The 23757-nt window shown below is 36.4% G+C and overlaps 1 protein-coding gene across 5 annotated transcripts in view; it reads left to right on the forward strand.

Moving 5' to 3' along the window:
* Positions 1 to 23757, forward strand: part of lrp1bb (low density lipoprotein receptor-related protein 1Bb) — a 271908-nt gene that overhangs the window by 230728 nt on the left and 17423 nt on the right. For 4 of the 5 annotated variants that reach the window (XM_058392915.1, XM_058392917.1, XM_058392919.1 and 1 more), the window contains 19 exons: positions 4197 to 4378; positions 4462 to 4661; positions 6390 to 6578; positions 6661 to 6809; positions 6916 to 7009; positions 7506 to 7622; positions 8209 to 8328; positions 9546 to 9665; positions 13409 to 13525; positions 14212 to 14318; positions 17341 to 17473; positions 19122 to 19228; positions 19589 to 19721; positions 20014 to 20136; positions 21113 to 21235; positions 21447 to 21587; positions 21871 to 22005; positions 22488 to 22607; positions 23338 to 23576. In XM_058392915.1, the coding sequence (XP_058248898.1) occupies positions 4197 to 4378; positions 4462 to 4661; positions 6390 to 6578; positions 6661 to 6809; positions 6916 to 7009; positions 7506 to 7622; positions 8209 to 8328; positions 9546 to 9665; positions 13409 to 13525; positions 14212 to 14318; positions 17341 to 17473; positions 19122 to 19228; positions 19589 to 19721; positions 20014 to 20136; positions 21113 to 21235; positions 21447 to 21587; positions 21871 to 22005; positions 22488 to 22607; positions 23338 to 23576 (2649 nt within the window). Of the gene's footprint in view, positions 1 to 4196; positions 4379 to 4461; positions 4662 to 6389; positions 6579 to 6660; positions 6810 to 6915; positions 7010 to 7505; positions 7623 to 8208; positions 8329 to 9545; positions 9666 to 13408; positions 13526 to 14211; positions 14319 to 17340; positions 17474 to 19121; positions 19229 to 19588; positions 19722 to 20013; positions 20137 to 21112; positions 21236 to 21446; positions 21588 to 21870; positions 22006 to 22487; positions 22608 to 23337; positions 23577 to 23757 lie in introns of those variants that run through there. The other variant, XM_058392920.1, reaches the window with a different exon arrangement.

Genomic DNA, 23757 nt, shown 5'->3' on the forward strand with positions numbered 1-23757 from the left:
AATTTCTTAACAGAAAGCATTATATTACTTAAAAATTGCTAATTTCATGTATTATTCATTATATATATATATATATATATATATATATATATATATATATATATATTTTTTTTTTTTTTTTTTTTTTTTTGCTCATATAGCTATAGATGTTAATTATCATACTAGTTCTCAAATAGTGTGTGTATGTGTGTGTGTGTTTGTGTGATTGTGAATGTGTGTGTGTGTGTGTGTAGTAAATGGACCACATAGCTGCATCTCATATAGAAGCGTATATATGCTGTGCCATGTATAGAAGCATGAGCCATACTTCTCTTCATCTTGTTAGCTTCAATGTGAGGCCAAAAGCCTCATTTGGCTTCATTATACCCAGAGCCCCTTGCCCTCCTTCTGATTTATCTTCATCACTCTCTCGCTATCTCTCTCAACACTAAAGTCATCTCTAGTCCATTAGAGTTTGGGAAGCGATTATCAGAATGATGAAAATGGGAAAAAAAATCAAACTGTGATAGTATGTTTAGTCTGAAAGGCTATATAATCAGCATGGTGAAAGAAAATGGGGGAGAAATGCTCTACTTAAATCTGGTCATTCTGGACACAAATATAATCCACTTGGAGAAAAAGTTATTCACTTGAGTGAAAGAACACACTACACACAAATAAAAACAAAATTTGAGTAGCAGTTAAATTTGGTTCTAGATGAACTTTAACCCAGCAGATTTCTCAGTCTGGATAGCACTGGTCAGTAGGAGAGTGGCTAGGGTTACCTTTTAGTAACACTTTACAAAAACAATACATGAATAATCATGCACTAGTAACTGAATTAATAAAGAATAAAATTTAATAATTCAATAAATAAAATAATAAAATAATAACTAAAAATATGACCTAAGGATAAGTTACTAATCATGAACTAACCTGAAGAGCTAACTTTATCTATGACTTGTGAATTTATTTGTAAATAACGACATAACTAACATAACCTTAAGTACATGTTAGTGCATGTTTGTTAGCTAATGTATTAACTTAATCAAACATACTCTATAAAAAAAGTATATTAAGAATTAAATGTACATCAATTCAAAGTGTTTTTATATTTTTTCATATGCAACTACTAAAAAACAAACATCTTTGGATGGCATTGGGTTACTTTCATAATTGACACTGGTCCTCCTTATTGAACCTAGAACAAGCACTATTAACAAACATCAATAATTTCTTCTCATCCTGTTTTGGGTCTGTTTCTATCCGTCAAATCTCACTATAGTACTAGTATATGCTCTAAAATGCTCAGACTCTGCCCCTATACACACAAGGGGGAAATATTAGATATTATGCTTCTTTTTTATGAATTTTAAATTCAGTAATTCAGAGAAAGTTGTGTGTTTTGTTTTGTTTTTTAGGTTTTTGGGTTGTTGTTTTTTTTTCTTCAAAATCCTAGGGACACCAAGATGATTAAAAAAAACTTGCCCACTGTATTCACAGATTGCAGAAAGATTTTTGGCTGTACTTTTAGTCGATTTTTTTCTTTTGCATTTATTTTTCTTAAAATCTTCAGTAATAATGTAATGGTAATGCTTTGGGAGCTGTGTCAGCTTAGTTTCCATCTAATCCTGTATATTATATTACAGTTGGTGGTCGTAAGAAGAAAAAAATATCAAAGTAAACCAAAGAGCACATCTGCACACTCATTAGACTGACCATTATACAGTCATTATAGCCCACTCATGTTTTTATATATGCATATCCCGTAATATTATGATTGTTGTTTCATGTAAATAAATTCATAGCGGAAAAGGTCCTGAATAGAACTGCTTCATATTTCTCTACAGAGCTTTTTTAAGGGTTCATTGAAAACACTTCTACACTTATACTGGATAAGGTTCTATATAGAATGTTTTATGGGTTCACTCATTCATAATTTGTTGAGTAATTTCTTGTTATAAAGATTAATAGTAATAATAATCATGCAACCAAAAATTGCAATATACTGAATGCAAAAATTATTTTACAGTGCAACCACACAGTGTAAAAGATAATTACAAAATATAGCAGAACAATGTAAATTCATACAGCAAAGAACTAACTGTGGCAAAAAGGTTTTTTTGTTGTCACTATAAAACCTTTCTGGCATAAAGGGTTTCTTGGAACTAAGTAAAGAAGTTTAGAGTTCAAATGCAAGTGCAGTAGTGTGCAAACACGAGAAGCTGGAAAATAATACCCACATGCAGTGTTAATTAGTGGCCTTACATTCACATGATTCTGATATTTTTTACAAAGCCTTTGGATTTCTTTCTGATGCTAAGTATTATATTAAATTGTTTAAACAACTACACCGTCCCTAGTGTATGCTATGCCAGTGTATACTAGAGTATAATAGAAATATGTGTAATAAAAAGGTCAATGTAAAATGCCAGCCTTTATTTAAGAAAGAATGCTTTGTTTTTGTCTGATTTGTGGAATTCAGGTGGTAAATTAAATAAAACCATATGGATAATTAGTGTTAGAGAAAGACAGATGGAAAGCTATTGTTTGAACTCATCCTGGTTTGAGATGTTTTATAGGTAGAATCATCTCTTATTATAAGGTTTGACCTTTATAACCTGGGAAGATAAATTATAAATATCTATTGCTGAGTAAGTTGGTTCACAATGAGCCACAATTTTTCAAAGTACTATATATATATATATATATATATATATATATATATATATATATATGAAGCAATAGCTTACAGCATAGAGATACTGTAGCCTGCAGCAAGACTCGCACTTCACTGCCTCTTTTGTTTTGATCTCTGTACTTTTGTAATATAAAGTATTAGTAATAGTTGTGGCTGTAGGAACTTTGCCTTTGTGCTACATATGTCATTTGCATAGCCGTAGGCGATGCCTTTGGTGTAGTCTAATAAGGAAGCCAGAAAAGATATGTACTAATGAAGGTGGGTGTTATAGGAACTAGTGATTATATCTTATGTGGACTTATTGAAATTCAGTTGCTTTTCAGATTTAGACATTATTCAGGAAATGTATAGTGTACACATTATCATTTGGGTCAGATAGTGAAGTAGAGACCAATAAAGAAACCATTATTCAACACAGATTCTACGTGCATAGGAAATGTTAAACCATTTTCAGTTCTTTTTCTATGCTGATATATTCAAATGTTGACATTTTAATTATGTTAACCTTCTATTTCCATGGAAGTCAGAGCTTCAAATCAATGTGGCATGATCTCTCAAGAATAGCATAGACTTTGCTTTTCCACTCTGAATATTAATGCGCTCTCCTCTTTAAAAGTTGCTTTAGTTTCAGAAAATCTCAGCTTATATGAGATCACTGCTTTAGCTGCAGCCTTGTCAATTAATATAGCTTAATATTTATATGTGAATATAAGTGTTATGAATGGAAAGGGAGCTTCAGTACTGTTTTTAATACGTTCTTATCAACATGTCCTTGTCATTTATCCATCTTTGTCCCTTTCCTCTATTGTGGAGCAAGTGGCCACTTGTGTGACTGGTTTTATACACTTCTGTGGCAGGAGAGGAAGTGAATGAAAGCAAACCATACTGAAACACGAGTCATTGTTGTTATTATAAATGCTGTAATTTTATAACCTGTTTTGCAGAAAAAAACTGCACTGCTTAGAGAAATTTTCTGTTTAGAAAATATTGTGTTTAATTAAGTTGATATAATATGCAAGAGCTCAGATTATCATCAGTTGGCTTTGTTCTATTTATATAAAAATCTTTGCTCACCCTCAATGACAGAGGAGACCACAAATATTGTTATTATGACAGCATGAGTTGCAATTTTAAGGTTTTTCAACATAGCACCTGAAAAAGCCTGCTTTATTTGCAAACTGACATATTTGCTTCGCCTACAAACGAAGTGTGATCTTTGCACGCAGAGAAGAGACAGCTCATTTACGCATTTGTTTGTTTAAATTAGCAGAGTTTCTGAGCTCTGACACTTCATTGCTTCACACTGTTCATTGCTTATCACATTGACTCTCTTACCTGTTATTTGAAAATGTAAGCACTACATTTGCCTTTATTTTCAAAAACATATTTCCGTGGATGTCAAATCTGATATTGCATGTAACTAGTGTTTGTCATGTTGCAGACCTAATCTTTTTGCTGTAATGTGAAAGGTGGATGGTGTAAAAGAATCATGAATATTTATGTTTCCATCTGATAGGTTGTTCACAGAGCAGCTGTACCAAGCGCACTGGCAGTTGACTGGATTGGGAAGAATTTGTACTGGTGTGATATAGAAAGGAAGACCTTAGAAGTGTCCAAATCGAACGGCCTCTATCCCACAGTCTTACTGAGCTCTGGCTTACAGAACCCCACTGATCTGGCGCTCGATGCCCAGTTAGGGTATGGAGTCAATACTGTATGTGTGGATCTGAGATATTCATTATTGCAGCAGGTCTGAGTTTGTGTTTAATGCTTTTGTTTAGGTATGTGTTCTGGATCGACTGCTGTGAGCACCCACATGTGGGTCGTGCTGGAATGGATGGTCAGGGCCAGATTGTGATAGTGGACAAGGAAATCTACAGCCCCTCTGCCCTCACCATTGACTACACCACCAAGAGGATCTATTGGTCTGATGACAGTCACATCCTCTTCGCTAATATAGATGGCTCTCAAAGGCACAAGGGTACAGAGACAACCGTTAGTCATATGCTGGTTTAAACTGTAACTTTTCATACTCAAGTGGGCAATCTACTGGTTCAGATGAGACTTAGACCACAGAGTCTTGAATTCTCAAATAATTCTTGTTATTCAGAAGGTGTTGATAAATTTTCTTTAACAACAGCACAGGCTGTAGTGAGAGCTTTAATTCTAATCCAAGGTTAATATTAATGCACTTATTGCACTTATGCATTTATGCACTTTAGCAACAGCTCGTTCAGAGGGACTTGATTAATTTAAAGACTTTTTTTGTAAGGAGAAATGTTTTTAACATTTATACATGTAGGATCACTATGTTTTAGTAAGTTATCAGTAAGAGTTTTTCATTTTCTTAGTATCATGACTACAGTGGCCAATAAATGCAAACAAAATAACATATCCAACAACAAAATAACAAAGCAGATAAACACAATAACACATCAGAAAACAAAATAACAAAAGCGAAAACACAATGACAATTCAGACAAACCGGAAAAGGTAGGTATAGTTTGCAAATAGAATTCTAACCGCTGATTGGAAGAGACATTTGTCACTCAAGATATACAAGAAGTAGGAAATTGTGTATCTAAATTTATTTCTTGTACATGTTTTTGTTATTTTGCTTTGCACTTCTCAGCCACCGTAGTCATGATGCCATGGGAATGGACATGAAATCTCTCACTGATAACTTACTGATTTTTGAGACTCCTTCTATAAATGTTAAATACGTTTCTCCTAACAGAAAACATCTTTACATTAACCAAACAAGAACCTCTGAATGATCTGTTACTATAGAAACATTTTGCACTTCTTGATCACCGTACATGACACAGTTTTTGCCTTATTAAGTTCAATAGAAAGAAAAAAGAGAGGGTGGTGAAGAGACAACAGTCTCTTTATTATAACAGAAATTAATTTGTCTTACAGACATTTCACAAGATTACATATAACTAGAAATGGTTCAAAAGCCAGATATGTCATTAATTAATAAAAAAAAGTAATCTATGGTATTTATTTTGGGGAAAAAAAACAAGTTGTGAGAACAGTAACAGTAACTTACTATCATTTACTATTTTCTCACACACACAGCGGCTTTAAGCATGTGACCGGAGAGCATTAATTTTCAATTAAAGCTTGCGACTTCCTGTGACATGAGCAACAGCTTACAGTGTGTCCAGCGAGTTGAGAAAAGTTTAACTTTATGCAAATATAGGACAACATGATGCTGTAACTACAAATGGGAGTGAAACAGTAGAGTGCATGTGATCCATGACAAAGAGCACACACTGCTTCTCCTTCATCTCATATGATATGATGTATATAAACACAACACTGCTGAATTTCATACACAAACGCTCTCCCTCTCTGTGGCAAAGAAAACTGATTTGGAATGATAGTTAAGCCACCCACTGATAAACGTTTTTACTATGGCAACCCGTAGTAGGAACACCTACTGACGACTTCATAGTACAGCGACAGGAGACTTGCATCGATAAAATCACTGTATGTAATAGCATAACATTAAATAGAGATAGGGAAATACCAAAGTTTATGAAATATGAGATCATCTGTAGAGACACACCTGCTGAATTACAAAAAAACAGGTGTTAGGTTTAGTTTTTCAATTGCAAGTGGGTTTTCCAATTGAGAAATTGTGTGTATTTGATGTGAATTGGTCAGTAAAATAGTTTTTGATGGATATTTTCTGCCTTAGTTCCTCACAATCACATCCAGGGTGTGATGGGGCTGACCTTGTTCGAAGACTTCATCTATTGGACAGATGGCAAATCGAAGTCTCTTCGCCGTGCTCACAAAACCTCTGGTTCCCATGCTGTTGAGCTTCTCAATTCCTGGCAGGCCATTAAATCTGTAACAGTTTATCACCCTCTGCGCCAGCCCGAGGGTAAGAATCCCCTTTACTGCTCTTTTACTGGCTTTCTAAACGTAAAGAGTTCTGTCTTTAAATCTGTTATTTCTTTCTCTAGTGCCCAAACATCAGTGTCAGGTGGCTAATGGAGGCTGCAGTCACCTGTGCCTTTTGGCCCCTGGTGGAGGACACAAGTGTGCATGCCCCACTAACTTCTACCTGGCTTCTGATGGCAAGACCTGCCTGTCCAACTGTACAGCTAGCCAGGTCAGAAAACCTCTACTTTCTTTTCAGTCTCATGTGACAAAGTGTGAGCAAAAATCTATTTATAATCTGCCCGTTTGGTTTGCATGTCCTCGGCTTTGTTCTGCAGTTTCGCTGTGGTACAGATGAGTGTATACCATTCTGGTGGAAGTGTGACACAGTGGACGACTGCGGTGACGGTTCTGATGAGCCTGCAGATTGCCGTGAGTATTCGAGCAAGAGCATTACCCAGCCTGACCATATGGACTAAACAGATCATTAGTGCTAATTGTCAGTAATTGTTATTCTAGCCTCTAAATACTTCTAACCTCACTGGGGAATCACTCACTGGGAATGTTGCCTGACAGTTACGATGAGGACACAAATGAAAATTTAAATAAAATGCTATGTTATTTTAGCATAATTAACAGGTTTGAAGGAAATATTTTTTTTTCCGAGTGTAATCTTTCTAATTGAAAGACTTGATTGAAAACTCCAATTATTAGTGTCTGAATGTCACATTTCACCTCATAAATTGTCAGGCTGTCAGTCAGTAATTAAGGGAACTGCTGCTGTTCTGAAAAGGGCAGGTAGCATTAATTCTCACAAAGCTAGGTTCCCAGGGAAATAATTCATTTATTCATGCCTTAATAAAATACACACACACAAACATTTCTGGGTCACAGTAAACTGAGTTCACTGTAAAACGTCACTTTTCAGCTGAATTTAAATGCCAGCCTGGGCGATTCCAGTGTGGTACTGGTCTGTGTGCTCTTCCTCCGTTCATCTGTGATGGAGAGAATGACTGTGGAGACAACTCAGACGAGGCCAACTGCGGTGAGAACAACAATGCTTCTTAAATTTGGTTTTCTCTTTGCTAAAGTCAGTGTATTGTTTTGTTTTTCTTTACTATGCAGCTCGTATCCTTCTCTTCTTATAATGCAGAACACATACAATATGCACCACATACCAGCAATAATGTCTAAATGGAATTTTTTCATCAGTAACAAGTCATCTTTATTGCTGTTTTTCTTCAAAGGTTCAATAGCACATAACTCTATCATCAAGTGATCGATAACCACTTTAGGAGCATCGGGAAAGATTACAGGGCATTTTGATGTCCAACACCAGTAATGTGGATGTATTACATGGAGCACAGATTTTCAGCCACAATGATTAATGATGTGCATTGTTCTTCATATTAAATATAGCCAAGCAGCTCAGCTTTTCTACATTATCTATGCAGCAACAGTACCTAGACTTTTCTTTAAGGGTTGTGATTTATATAATTGAATCCTTTTTTTTTTTCTTTAAGCATCTTTTTTTCTAGCAGCCTTTCTCTGAGTATTTGTGATGACACCCTGGAGCAGGTCTTGTACTGAAACCTGTTTCGCCTGCTTTGAAATGCCATCTCTTTCTGCAGATACATATATCTGTCTGTCGGGTCAGTTCAAGTGCACAAGGAAGCAAAAGTGCATTCCATTAAACCTGCGCTGCAATGGACAGGACGACTGTGGAGACGCCGAGGATGAAACGGACTGTCGTAAGAAAGATTATGATGCATTATATCACAGCCCTTTTGAGTCCCTTGATTTGGTTTAGTATGTAACAAAACATCTCTGGCTGTATATATGATAGGTTTATAGATACTAATACATTATTATTTTTAAAGTAACAGCTCATTCACGGGGACTTGTATGGCAGCCCATCTACATAAATTGCTTAATTATAAGCAAATGAAAACGTGTAAGCAAAGAAAAGAGTATAAATATCGACTGGGTGAAGTTTTCTGTATGGAGTATTGGTCGGAAGTTCTTCTTCATGCCATTTCTGGCTATACACTAACATGTTTTTAAATAAAGGATAAAGAGAGACTAATGATTAAATGATTATTTATAGCAGCTATAACATAAGTGATTACAAGAACTAACTTGTCTTGCAGGCATTCCATGGCATTAAATATAACCATAAACTATAAAAAGCGCAATATTAATTTATTAATAAATGAAAAGAGACGTAATTGTTGGCAAACTGCTATAGGCTCTAATAAAAAAGACACTTCATGATGTTTTTGGAAAATAATCAAGTTCAGGATGGTTTTTAGCCTAGCATTGATTAGTTTCCTGTAACAGCTCTTCAGTTGTGAAGTATTGTGACAGAATGACACAGATTGTCCCAAATTTACCTCTTCCAAAGAATATTAATGATCCCTGCTGACAGATCTGGAAATAGCTTCTAAGCCCCTGAATGAGTCTCAGTTCTGCTGAAACTAGCAGACACTGATTAGGCATTCAGAGGATTGAGTAGTGGAAACCAAAGGCCTTTCCTGCCAGAGGTAGAATTAGATGTCATGGGAGAATAGAGTGGCTGGATGTTAAGAAGTGTGTTTCTTATCCCTCAATGTACCTCTTGCTCCCTGTGCCTTAAACCTGTGACAAACGTTCCTCAGCTGTCACTGATAATGATAATAGACAATGTGAAGGATGTGAAGATGCAAAACTGCTGACAAGATTTATTTTGTTTGCATGTTTATTCCAGTCTAATTACCTTGACATTTAAAGGTGGCATTTTAGTTTGAGGATTTGACCTGTTGTCATTCTTCTAGTTAAAAATGATATTTTTTATGACTTTTAGTAGTAGTCGTCATTACTCTTCATATACAGTCTACTTTCTGTTGTTATGTTTTAAATGTCTAGTTTATTTATGTCATTTATATTTACATGCCCTTGTTATCCCTGTTTATTTTTGAACACATATCAGCCGAGAACACATGTTCACCGGAGCAATTCCAGTGTAAGGCCACCATGCACTGCATCTCCAAGCTGTGGGTGTGTGACGAGGACCCAGACTGCGCTGACGGCTCTGACGAAGCTAACTGTGGTGAGTGAAGCAGCCTTATTATTCACAAATCAGAGCCTCGTATGACCTCTTAGGACTCGCAGGAGATTGTGATTGGGGCTAATGTGAATTCTGCATGCTTCCACAGTCGCCCGTCTCACTGATGGAGGGTCAGCCTTAATCAAGAAGCACTCAGAGCTCTTATTAGCTATGACTTGTAACAATTCATCAGGGCCTGTTTTGTTGCTAAATTGTCTGATTTAGTTTGACAGTGTAACATCAGGAATTGCCTCACATATTACAGTATTTCTTGCCACGTTGCCCAGTAAATGAAAGAGATGATTCACTAATGATGCAGTTTCAAGTTCCAAGAAGTCGACATTGTAAAGATAATTGCAGAGCAGAATAAAGTGCAATATCTAGTTTCCTCAATTCAGGGGATGTGAACAATTTGCTGGTTTACTATTTTCCCAGCTCTGTATACTGCTAGATATCAGTAAATAATTGCAGTTAGTATAAAAATCAAGCACGAGAAGGCTAGAAAAAAACGTTTCACGTTTCCTAAATCTGGGTTGAGTTGATTCTTTTTTTTTTCTCAAACTGTGGACCCAAGAGATGCCAGTGCGAGCATAGCAGACCATTATACAAATCAGTATATACCAGAAACATACTATAGTTAAACATTGGTGTATAACTGATTAGTATATTGATAATAAGCCAGATACACTGACAAGCTGAAAACAGACCCCATAATATGATAGAGCACATTAGAGGCAGTCGAAAGAATGGTGTCAATCACAAAAAAAAGTGTTGTGTAGATCAATATTACTCTCCAAGATATACCAACAAATGTGTCAAAGATTACCAAACCAAATACAAATCAACAAAACAGCTTGATCTCAGGATGTTTACTAAAAGATGCAAAACACAGGTAAACCTCTATCCAGTGGCTCCTGTAAAATGATGGTACTACATCTTATACATGAGAAAATGAATCTCACAGCTCAACAGTATACCTGCAGGGAAAGAATGTAATAACGGCAAATATATGAAAATGGATCACTTTACTAAATCTTACTAATATTGGGGCTGTCATGGTGCACAACAGAAGGAGTTTAGATAAATGTGTTAGAACTTGTAGGGAAAATGTACACTTATGTTAAACTTAAGCTACAAATTAAAAGTTAAAAATGAAATGTAAGTGTGTCCTGCAAAGACACAACAATTCAAAAAGGGAGCTTCAACAGAAAAATACAAAAGCATGAACTACTCAGTCTCATCATGACTTAAAGGAGGACATGGAGAACAATCTGCTAGAGTTAGAACAGAGAAATTGGGAAGATTTGTCTTGATATTTACATTTACGTTTATAGGATTTAGCAAGCACTCGTAACCTGAGTACCTTATATAATTGCTGTCTAGAGCTCCACACTAAGCTGAGAGGAATTAGCACAAAGACTTAGTATAGCAACAAAGGGCTTTGTGAAGAGGTGAGTCTTCATTCAGTACGTTTACATGTAACCAAATAATCTATTAGTAATCAGATCGATAGCTCAATTGGAAAGCCTTCATGTAAACATCTCAATCAAGCTGACAAATTATAGTTCGATCTGATTGAAAGGGGGTGGTGTTGATCTGAAATCATCTGGTTAATAAAAGAAATAGTAAACATTTTCTCAATAGTATTAAAAAAAAACCTTGAAGTACAGTGGGGTGAACGTGACAACAGATGATCTGCGTTTTGTTTAAAATATATAGTACATAATGCATATGTAAATGAATATTTGAATCTGATTACACGTTCAATATACCTTCAGTATCTACAATCAGACTGAATTCATTTGGACTGATGCAAATGCTTGCATGTAAACATACCCAGTGTGTGTTTTGAGAATTCATCCTGAATAGAGCTGCTCTCATCTGAGAAAAATAGAAGGTTTCTTTCAATTGTGGCTTTGCATGCATTGAGAGTAATCCTTGTGTTTGTCATTCAGGTTCATCCCTTTATTGTTTACATAAAAATCACCTCCCATTATGTACTGTTGTCTTATTCAAATGTAGACTGGTTAATTAGAAAGCACTGTGATTTTTTTGTCTTGGAGAAGCAACGCTTATTTTTCAGCTGTTGTTTGAGGAAACAATCAAAAACTAGGTCATTTTTGAAAGAAAATTCCACCGGTTTCTGTAGGAAAATTCTTGTGATCTCCAGTGCTGAGCATATGGGTTTTATGGATTATGACTAACATACTGATACAGAGTGTGTAATAGCATACGCCTTGCCAACTTGAGCTGGTTCTCTCTCTCTCTGTCTCTCTGTCTCTTTCACTCTCTGTCTCTGTTTCTCCCTCCCTCCCTCTCTCTCTCTCTCTCTCTCTCTCTGTCTCTCTGTTACTGCCTTTCTCTCTGCCTCTCTTTCTATCTCTCTCTCTCTCTCTCTCTCTCTGTCTCTCAGTCAGTGTTTGTTTCTTTTGCTCTGTTTTTGTCTCTCTCTTTCTCTTTCTCTTTCTCTCTCGCTCTCTTTCAAACGAGCTTTATTGGCACGACAAATTGTACAATGTATTGCCAAAGCATTTATAAGGGCAAGGAATAAAACCTAAACAGAGAACAAATGATAAGATAAACAAGTGAAGAAAAAAACGGAAAAGAAAGAAAACCCAATATTCTAGAACCATGATTAGTGTGTACGTGTGTGTGTGTGTGTGTCTTTCTCTCTGTGTGTCACTGTCTCTTCCTCCCTTCCTCTCTGTCTGTCTCTTCCTCCCTTGCTTAATAATTGTTCTTCTGACATTACATTTAACAATATCCGCATGTAACTGTAGATTATTAAAAAAAATCTCAGCTAGTATTGGGTTGTATTCAGTAAGCAGGATTTCACAGTGGTTTTCATAATAAATCAAATATTATTAGTGATTGCAGTGGCAGGAGGCAATATGTACACTGTCAGCCCATAATATAGCTTGCTTTTGCTGGAGTTGACACCACAGCTAGTAAATGACTCTAGTTATTAGTGAAGACATTATGGCATTATAGCAGCACATGCAGCATCAGCAATTTATGCATTTTGCTTTATTGAAGCCCATCAAGTTTAATAAGAGGTATTCATGTAGACTGTGAAAGATAGAGCTTTTCATCATTATATCCTTTGTATTATAATTCAAAAAACACGACTCTTACACTTAATTAGCTGGACTGTTATTTTCTTAAATCGTATCTCTTTTTGGGTGTTGCTTTTCAGTCGAGCTGTATAAGGCGGTGAAGCCTAATTAGTCAACATTCTCATCAAGTAACACATTTATGGTTATTCAGTGAAAATGTAAAAGGGAAAAGAAAGAAAAGAAAAGGAGCTTCTTGCTTGCTTCGGCACCCATAGCCAGATATACTGAGCCTACAGTGCTGATAAAGCTTTTTTTGCCTCAAACACCGACCTTGGCTCTGGTTCATAGTATGCAACCCAGACATGGAAAGCTGAACAGAAAGAAGCTTCTCTTTCCATTTGTTAGAAGAAGCTGAGCTCAGATGAGAGAGTATGTAACAGCAAGTTGCAGGTATTGGGCTCTGTGGAAGGGTCTGGGGGAACAGTGAGTAGTTACACATTCAGGTATTTCATTGTGCATGCCGGGTTCGTCTCCTAAGTTTGGGGATGTTTTGAACTCTGTGTCAAACATGCGTTTGGGACACCCTGAGGAAATGATGATTACACGTTGATGTGCTGTAGTGACACATTAATATTCATGCACTTTTGAAGCCATTTTCATCTGTGTGTTTGTTTGTGGTTGATGAAAAAGATGAAAAGACCTGTGGACCTCATGAATTTCGCTGTGAGAATAACAACTGCATCCCGGACCACTGGAGATGTGACAGCCAGAACGACTGCGGAGACAATTCAGACGAGGAAAACTGCAGTGAGTCGTCCTCTTTCTTTGTTCACAGTACAACCATTACAGGGCTTCGGTCTGCTTCTGACTGTTAGCTGGTGCAGAAATTTTTTTTGAAGTTTCATTGTTTTCTGTATCTCAGTCTCTGTTTGTTTGCACCAGTTTGTTGTTAATTGCTGCCAAAGACAGTACTTTGGAGATCTTTAAAAATTTGAGGTTGCACAGATACTTTCAGTGTGCAGTCGTTATAAAGGAAACAATGATATAGGGGAAACCACAGGTTTTCTTATGTGAGCTTTTTTTTTTATTTACATACCTTGTCTTTCATTACTGTATACACTCTTCCTCATAATTATAACCTTAAACAAGCTGCACAAAATAAAATAAGTCCTTAGTGGCATGGCAGTACTTGGCAGCTGTATACAAAACCAGATCCTGAATGTTTGACACTTGTCGACAGTCTTATTGCTAATTAGCTTGTAATAGCTCTCTTCACATACCTGTAAAACCTTCAAGAAAGGGGAAACAGATGGTACAATGACACTTCATGTCCAAATGATGGCCACACTCTCATTTTCCCATTTTTTTCTCACTCATCCGCCCTATCCATGTCCTTTGCTAGAGCTCACTTGACATTTGAGCTACTAATATCTTTTAAACCTTTAGATGCATTATTTGAGCTTTCCTATTTGCTCTCCTTTATCTCAATGCAGAACCAGTGACCTGTAATCATAAGGATTTTGCCTGTGCCAATGGGGACTGCATCTCAGCTCGTTTTCGCTGTGATGGCGACTATGACTGTGCTGATAATTCGGATGAGGTAAGTGATCTCTAGGCTTAATTCAAATTTCTCAGGCAGACTAAATGAGTTCATATTGCACTTTTTAGGAGATGGTATGATCTGCTCATTCACTGGTTAACAAGCCACGGTTTCCCCTCCAGTATATATATTACTGCTGCCTATTTTTATGTAATTGCTCTTTAAGAAAGGCTGAGCTCAAGACCATCTATATGCTTATAAGTCTGGGATTCAGAATCAGAGAGATCACTCAAAGCTCGAGAGGAGTGCTCTGAACTGATATGCATTCTACACTGGTAATATTGGAGATACTGATGGAATATATCTATTTTTTCCATCATAAAAAATACATATTAAAATAAAAGATTTATAGTTTTCTCCCAAAATTTAATACATTTATTATACCGTATTGAAATGTGTTAGAACAAAATATAAAATTATAAACAGATCAGACCACAGTATAGAATAAAGGGGTAGAGTAAAGGAGAGAAGTATGATTTTAAGTGGAATTTTGTAATGAAGCTGATCTTAAATCCATAACTAGATTCAAGCTGTGCAGTAACCAGAACCGTCTGAGAGAAGCAGAAACAGAGAAGAGAAACAGATTTGACAGGTCAGACACACCATCTGGTGTGATCCAATGTTGCAGAAACCAGGATGGGTTTCTTAACTTTTTTTTTTTTAATCTCTAGAGACCAACTACATTACCCCACTTTGTGCTGTATGCTACAGATATTTCTAGAATTATTCAATAATTACTGGAACCCTTCAAGAAAACAGGTAAATATTTATTGATTTAAAATATGCAGTTATTATGCGAAATTTAAAACAAAACATACATTTAATTTTATACAGAGAATTTCGTACCAGAAAATCACCGGATGCCTACCTTAAAATACAGTACAGATATACAGTTTTCTAGTATATCTAAACTAAAAAAATAAAAATAAAAAACTAATTGTATATGTTATCCATCGTGTAGTTCTCGTCATTGTGATGCATGGTGGTGCAGAAGGTAGCATTATGGGAGACAGATGAAAATGTTGCCTTTTTGCTTCTTCTGATAACATACTGGAATTCACCCACTGGAAAATACCAGTTCACTGAAGGGGAAAGAACACAGGGAATGAAAGTATTTGCATCACACCAGTCAGAATTATTCTATTAATCTGCAGAACTCATCTATATAATGTAATCAGAATCAACAAACAAAATTATGGATGATATCCAATGTGTTTATTTGTTCATTTATTGAAAAAAAAGTGCATTCCAATTTCCTATGTCTATAGTACATAGTTGATTAATGAGGTCAGTTGTCAAAAGTCAGTTGATCAATGAAGGAACACATTATTTTAATTAGTCTAGAAAAAAGGTAAGGGTTCCACTAGGGCCTAAGCAGTTCTTCTTTGCAGGTGGCCTGGTGATGTCTTGGCCTTGCTTAAGTCCTCTCTAAAGGAGAAGGATTAGAGACTGACAGAGAAAAGGCTATTGTTGTTCACTCTACTCTCACTGTCCCTTGTTTGGGAATATGAGATTTACATTTTATTCCTCATCAGTGTGAGTCAGCCGTGTGTGATTATCCTGCCCAGCTTCTGGTCTTGTCAATATATTACAAAATACAGAGGCTATAGTGGGGCATTGCTGGTGACTCTGCACCCTGGACAGCCTCCTGACTGCATGCCAGTGGTTTAGGTCTTTAAAAATAATGAACAGTGATTATGTCTTTCTGTACAGTTTAACTTGGTAGCTTAAGTGGTTTGCAGGTATGCCTCACACCTCTAGGGTAGGGGGTTTGATTCCCGCCTCCACCCTGTGTGCACAGATCTTGTATGTCCTATGCTTCAGGGGTTTCATTCAGGTGCTCTGGTTTCCTCCCCCAGTCCAAAGACATGCATTTTAGACTGACTAGCATTCTCCATAGTGTGTGAAATTGTGTGTAAGTGTGATTGTACCCTGTGATGGCTTGGCACCCCATCCATTGTGTCCTCGGCATTGTGATCCAAGTTGCCTGGAATAGACTCCAGGCTGTGAAGCTGTGTATAAATGCTACATATGGATGGATGGTTGGATGAATAGGTGGATGGATGGATGGATGGATGGATGGATCGATCGATCGATGGACTGATGGATCGATTGATGGATCCATGGATGGACTAGAGTTTAGTAGCTAGATGGATATCAGCCAGTTGCTTACAAATCCAAACATTTTAAGAGTTTGTATCAGTACACCCTATATATTTTTGTCACTGTTGACAGTATGGAGCTGTCCCATTCACGAATATACCCTAGAGTTCCTGTGATAAAATTCTATTTTATGTCTCTGCCTGCTGGGATTTTCTTGTTATAAAGGTTGACACATCTGAGTACTGTGTCATTCTTTGTTTGTTTTTGTTTTTCTCACTGCATTCACCACCATAAGGTTTCCAGTCCTAGACAAAAGGGAAAGCAGTACAGGACACCAATTATCACTGGGATGTTGGGCTTTCTACTTGGGAGGTCTCAGTTTGTCAGACTCCCCAGTGTGTGGGAGGTAATGCTGTGTTACACCATCCTCATGCTTCTCCTTCATCCCCCTTCCTTCTCTACACTGTAGAGTGTAAAACTACTCGATGCCACCTGCAAACAACTTGAGTGAAATTGTTTACTACACTGCATCAGCAAAAATATGATAGTAGACTGTAGATTCTGGATGAAGCAGGAGCTTGGAACAGCAGTTACTATGTACATGGAGAATGTGGAGGTTGTGTATTGCCACAAATAACTGTGGGTTGGTGTTGACAAAAACAATGGAGTGGGCAAAACACATTCTTACATTCTCTCATTCAGAAACTGGTTGTGTAAACAGTTTGTATGCACTGTTACTAGATTATCAAGAAAATATAGAAAAAATGTCCTAGTGTAGGCTTGTGAGTAAGTTGTGAGAATCTTTCACATTACAGCTCATGTGGCTGCACTTGTCATGGCCTACAAGGCCTTTGCCACTTTAAAGTCTAGCCATTAAACTGCATTCATCACGTTTTTCTGTGCTTTTATGTTTTTCCAGAAGGACTGTGAAACCCATTGTGCTCAAGATCAGTTCCAGTGCCATAATAACCTCTGCATTTCTGCTAAGTGGCTGTGTGATGGCCAGGAAGACTGCAAGACTGGAGAGGATGAGAGAAACTGCCCTGGAACAGGTATGTCATAAAAATCTTTACTGCTTGTCTAAACATGTCTGTGTCCTTTCATGTGTGTAGTGTTAACTTATTCAACCAGTAAATGATAGCCTTTGCAGCAAAAGGTGATATTTCATTACAAGTAAATTATCTATGGCACAATAAGCAGTATGTATCAGTTTTTCATAAGTGACCAATAAGTGAAAAAAAAAACAATCAGAATTTTTTTGGGGGAAAAAATGAAAATAAAAAAAAAACCTAACCTAGTTACATAACACACTTCTATATTATAACTTTGTTGAAGCACCTTTTGAATTTATTCCACTATTGAGTTTTTGTTTTTGGGTAAGATTCTATCAGCATGGCACATATTGACTTGGTAATATTTTCCTACTCTTTCTTGCAAAAACACTCTAGATCATTCAGATTGTAAGGGCATCTTCTGTGCACAGTCTGCTTCAGGTCACCCAACAGATTTTTATTTGGATTCAGGTCTGAGCTCGGACTAGATCATTCACAAACATTGATCTTCTTTTGGTTAAGTCATTCACTTGTTTATTTAAATGTATGCTTTGGGTCATTGTTATGAAATTACAGCTAAGTAGCAGACACCCTTTAGGTTTTGCACTAAAATTTACTGGTATTTGTAGTGCATAATGATTCCCTCCATCTTGATAAAAGCCCCTTTTCTGGCCGAAGAAAAACAGCATTAAAGCATGATGCTGCCACCACCATGCTGCACCATGGTTACATACAGACATAACATAACATAGCAAATAGCAAATTTTGCCACATGGTTGTTGGGTGATTTAGTTGCAGATGTTTTGAATTGTGGTTCCTTTAATGTTGCTGTCAGTCTCTTGGCAGCCTCCCTGGTAAGAATTTGTCTTGTCCTTTTACAAAGTTTGGAGGGATGTCCTTTTCTTGGTGATGTCACTGTGGTGCTCCATTTTCTCTATTTCTCGACAGTGACCTTTACAGTGTTCCATGGGTCACCTAATGTTTTGGAAATTCACTTATACCCCTCACCTTCTTTTATACCCTTCACGCATGCATGTTTTGTGAATCATGGCTTCAGCAGTCAGATGAAACCAGGATTTATGTGAATAAATCCTACAGAAACAGCTGATCTTTATTTGGGGTTTAATCAGAAGCATTTCATTGATGGCAGCTGTATGATAATTACTTTTGCACATGAGATTGAATGTGATTTTTTCATTCTGAACACAGCCATCTCCCTGATTATAAAAGGGTGTGAACGCTTATATACCCAGGTTATTGTACATTTTTATTTCTCCTACTTTTCCTAAAATGCTTCTGATTTCTCTTCACTTAATTTGTATACATTGTAATTTCACTGAAGTTAGAAGCATTTTTTTTTATTTAAAAAAACCTTTTAAGTTTTAACAGGGATGCGCAAACTTCTATATCCATTGTATGGCCCTCAGAGAGAGCAGCTTGGCAATTTCAAATCATTTATTAGGACAGGCAGTATTTTACCATCTTAGACAGTTCTTTTCTTCTCACAGATATTCTGTTTTTATTTATTTATCTAGAAAACCAATGGAACTGCCCCACTGGATTTCTTTGTCTTCCTTATGTAATTTGTTCTGTAGCTGTCAAGCTGAAGTCAACAATGTGTGTGATCTTGTGTGTCTCTGCTTTGCAGTGCTCCCTTCCTGTTCAATCAACGAGTATGTGTGTGCCAGTGGAGGATGTGTGTCAGCCAGCCTGAGGTGTGATGGACATGATAACTGTCCTGATAGCTCTGATGAAGTATGTCCTTTTGCAAAGCCTTCACAATCCAGACACAAACACATTAAGAGCCTACACCTGACTCAGTGTGCTAACATGTAATAAATTGTAGCACTGGGTCATCAAATAGGAACCTGAGCGGTGCTTTATATTGTATCCAAAAGCAACACAAAGTATACAACTGGTGTAAAGTATTATTTATTCAACAGAAATGGACAACATGACTGACATTATGTGCTTACTTAGACTGTGCAGCTCTCACTGTTTCCATGGAAACGTTGCTCCATTTTTTCTTCCTTCCTCCTCCACAATAAGGTGAACTCCACCCATGGAGAGTGTCTGTCTGATTATCTTAGTGTCTCTTTTCTGGTCTCTCACCAGATGGACTGTGTAAAAGAGTGCAGAGAAGATGAGTTCCTCTGCCGTAACCATGCTCACTGCGTCCCGAAAAGATGGCGCTGTGACGATGTGTTCGACTGTGTGGATCACAGTGATGAGGAAAACTGTGACCACGGTACACAAAAGCTACAATTTCATTTACATTTTTATGTTTTGCATTATTATTTCTTATTTATTACCGCTTAGACTTGAGTGTAATGTTAGTATTATAACTTAATTCGAGAAGCAGGTACATATAAAATATACACAGATCTTACATGGAAGTCTTTTCGGTTCAATTGAGACTTTAAATAACTGTTCTCAGAACGCCTTCACATTGTAAAGAAAATGCTCTATGTGTAATCTGACACAATGAAAGCATTCTTGCCTTCAATAATATACAAATTGGCAAACTGCTGTGATTTCAGGAGCATTTTTCTGCCGTCCTGATGAGTTTGTTTGCAACAATACCCTTTGTAAGCTGCATTCCTGGGTGTGTGATGGTGAGGATGACTGTGGCGATAACTCTGATGAAGATGTTGAGTTGTGTGGTAAGAATTCAAAATCAGACTCTAAAGCTACTCTACTTGCTGTCCATGCATTTTCTAAAACCATTTGTAAACTTTAATTTGATGAAGGTTGTTTTCATCAGTCAAATAGTGGCCTTTGTTCAGACAATAGAATTATGATGAAGGTGCATGTGCAACTAAATTGTCAGGAATTAGTTGGGAGGTAGATGGGGTAACTAAACTTATTTCATTTTTATGTTTTATGACATGGGATGCCAACTTGGGCACCGTCTGAATGCTGAAAGTAAAGTATTTAACAGACAAAACCGAGTACTTGAAAATAGTACTGGTAGCACAGGCGATAAACATACGAGTCAAGAACGAGCTCAGCTTTTGTAGCAAATCCTCTGCTGTGGCTTATCCAATCACATGCATTTATTATTCATCTAAAAGAGGCTCATTGGACAAGATCCTAGCTATACAAGGCTAGAGACATTAGATCAAAAAGAGGGATATTTTCAAAGACGTTCATAGATATTTTTCATTTTATTTAAACCTCCCTGGTTTGATTAGCAAATAGACAACATGGCTTTAAAAAAAGATGCACATGAAGTATACATTTCTTTTTCATGTCTTGTCTGTTGAGTCCATTGCAGGCGTTAAAACTTATGTGTTATGGTTAATCATTAAAATGTAAATGTTACTGTCATGTTAGAAATTTTACCCAACTAAACCTATAAAAAAATGAATAGCCTCAATGTATGTTTTAGCTAATTAGCTAGCTACTCTGCATGAAATCAATTGATTTTGAATAATATAAAATGGCAAAATATTAGGACTGTTCACTACTAAAATATATGTACGTCCCTGAAAGGTTTTGTTTAATTCATATTTATTGATACATGTACAATTTGTACAGATCTAGATGTAAGAAATTCCAATCAAAGCAAATAGATTATTTCTGGAAGATTGTACAAGCCGTGTATTAAAACAAAATACTTTTCACTTCTTCCTCTAGCTAAGCTTTCTTGCCCTCCTACAAGACCATATCGCTGCAGAAATGATAGAGTGTGTTTGCGACTTGATCAAATCTGCAACAATGTGGATGACTGTGGTGATAATTCAGACGAAGAGCAGTGCAGTAAGTAAAATCTAGAAAAAAAACATTAACTTTGAACTTTTTGGATAGTTCCAGTGTGAGGGGAGAAGTTCAGTGAACATGGATTCAAGGAACTAGAATCCCAGACTGTTATTCTGGTTTTCAGCATTTCTTAGTCATGTTCTTTGCAAGAAAAATAAAGCTGGCAGGAATTTAACTTTACAACTGAACTTTTGAATCTGCTCCAAACCAGAGGCTGTGTCTGCCAGACCAAAGCCATGTGGAAAGACTGAGTTTACCTGTAGTAACAAGCACTGTATACCTGCTCAGCTGCAGTGTGACTTATTTGATGATTGTGGTGATGGAGGATCTGACGAGCACGACTGCAAAACCTGTAAGTATCTTTTTATCCTTGCCGCCTGAGTTAAGTGTTCATCCACATACATTTAATTAAATATTCAAATAAATAAAAAGCACTCAGAAAAAAAAAAAAAACAGTTCATGTATATATGTATATATTTTTTTGCACCATGTGAATGTGACACAGGCTTTTTATGAAGTCTGTAAATCCTTCAGGCTCATTTAAATATTTTCCACAATAAATATCTGATATATTTTAAGATATCAGGTGTATTTATAATGTGTGAGATTTCTCTCAAGGCTCTCTTTCATTCCAGTTTTGAATGGAGACATATGTGGGAAAAGGATGAATCCATGTGGAGAGGATGCAGTTTGCAATCAAACAAGTACCAATGTAATTTGCCAGTGTAAACCTGGATTTCAAAGGAATCTCAAGACTAAACGGTGTGAAGGTGCAGTAAACCTTTTGATGCTAAACTACTACAAAATAACTGGATACTAGTAAACAGTCCAGGATCATAGTGTTATATGGTTTAGTCTTAACTCAGATAGAATCTTATAACAGAAAGCTCACGTTTTCAAGTTAATATGAACATAGCTTAGTAGTGTATCCTGATGATCCCAGCTCTTTCAGTGCATTCAAAATGTGTAGGTATTGTGCTGCTGGATTTAGGCTTCAGTGTAACAATAACCAATTAACTGAATAATTAACTGTAGGGTTGGGGGATCAACTATGTTCCCCCTCTCCACTGGAAACAGCAGTCCTGAATTGATGACAGTTGCACTTAATGACTTGTATATTGACACAGAATAGAACCTCTTCTGTGTAAATGTTATCACCTTCCTCAAAATTTCATTCAGATTCATTGTGGTGAGGTTCAAAGGGGATCAATAAAGAATAACAGAATTAATATATCTGATTATTCTTTTTCAGAAATCAATGAGTGTCTATATTTTGGCACTTGCTCACACTATTGTACAAATATTAAAGGATCATACAAATGTACATGTGACAAAAATTATAAGGATGTCAATGGCAACTGTGTAGCTAAAGGTAAGCATCTACACATTCCACTGATTTCATTTCTACTATAAGAATGGGGCTTGACTTTGGGACTGTATTTGTGCTAAGAGGGACTTAACAGGCATCAGCACCAGCCATTTTTTATTTCAGCAAAGTGTGTTAAAAAACATAATGGCACTAGCTAAATTTGCTCTTAATGTTGTACCATGTCATTCACGTTCATTTCTAACAAACAAAAACAACAACAGAGAGAACTGAAGGAATAATTGACACCCAACCACCTCCTGTATATTCCAGCATTAAATCAGCAAATTAAATGCACTTGAAATAAAATACATTGAGTTTTCCTTAATATAGCATTTTAATTGCATTAACAATGGGGTGCTGAAATCCTTGTCGTTATAGAAACAAACTTCAACCATTCATCATTTATTATAGCTTTCAAAATTCAAAACCACTTCCATTATATATTTTTACACTTGGAATACTTGTATGCTAAGTGTATAACTTGTAATTGTTGTTTGTACTACATAGCCAAGTTACATCTTTTATTGTAGTTTACTGTTACCTTATGTCATGTTTTATAGAATGTTTTATACACTTCTCTTTCAAATAATGTGCTGTTTTAGCTTCTTCACCTATGTTTTGATGTATTCATTTTAAATGTTGTGCATCTGTAATTTTCAAACTGTTGTCTTAAACCCTAAATGGAATTTAGCCACTTCTCATTTTTTTTGCATATTAATAACTCAACGGGCAGGACCAGAAGATCGAGTGCTCTACATAGCTAATGACACTGAAATCCGAAGTTTTGTGTATCCATTTAACCAGAGCCATGGACACAAAGTGCTCGCTCGCATTGAGGAAAATGCCCGCATCATTGGGATGGATGCTCTGTTGCACCAACAAAAGTTTATCTGGGCTACCCAGTTTAATCCGGGTGGACTTTTTTACAAAGAAATAGACAGGAGTCAAACTAAAACAAATGATGGAATAATAGTAAGTATTGCTAACTAGGGAAAGCATGTTATCAAGGGTCCTCAGGAATATTCTTATATGAATATGCAATATTTCCTTTGTGTTTTTTGTGTAAAAATGTTGCTCTGCAGACTGTTGTTACATGTTATTCCGACATGTAGTATATATGTTTGTGTAAGATCAGACTTTGAAACTTTTCGAT

The sequence above is a fragment of the Hemibagrus wyckioides genome, linkage group LG06 (genome assembly GCF_019097595.1).
Source record: "Hemibagrus wyckioides isolate EC202008001 linkage group LG06, SWU_Hwy_1.0, whole genome shotgun sequence".
Classification (NCBI taxonomy): Eukaryota; Metazoa; Chordata; class Actinopteri; order Siluriformes; family Bagridae; genus Hemibagrus; species Hemibagrus wyckioides.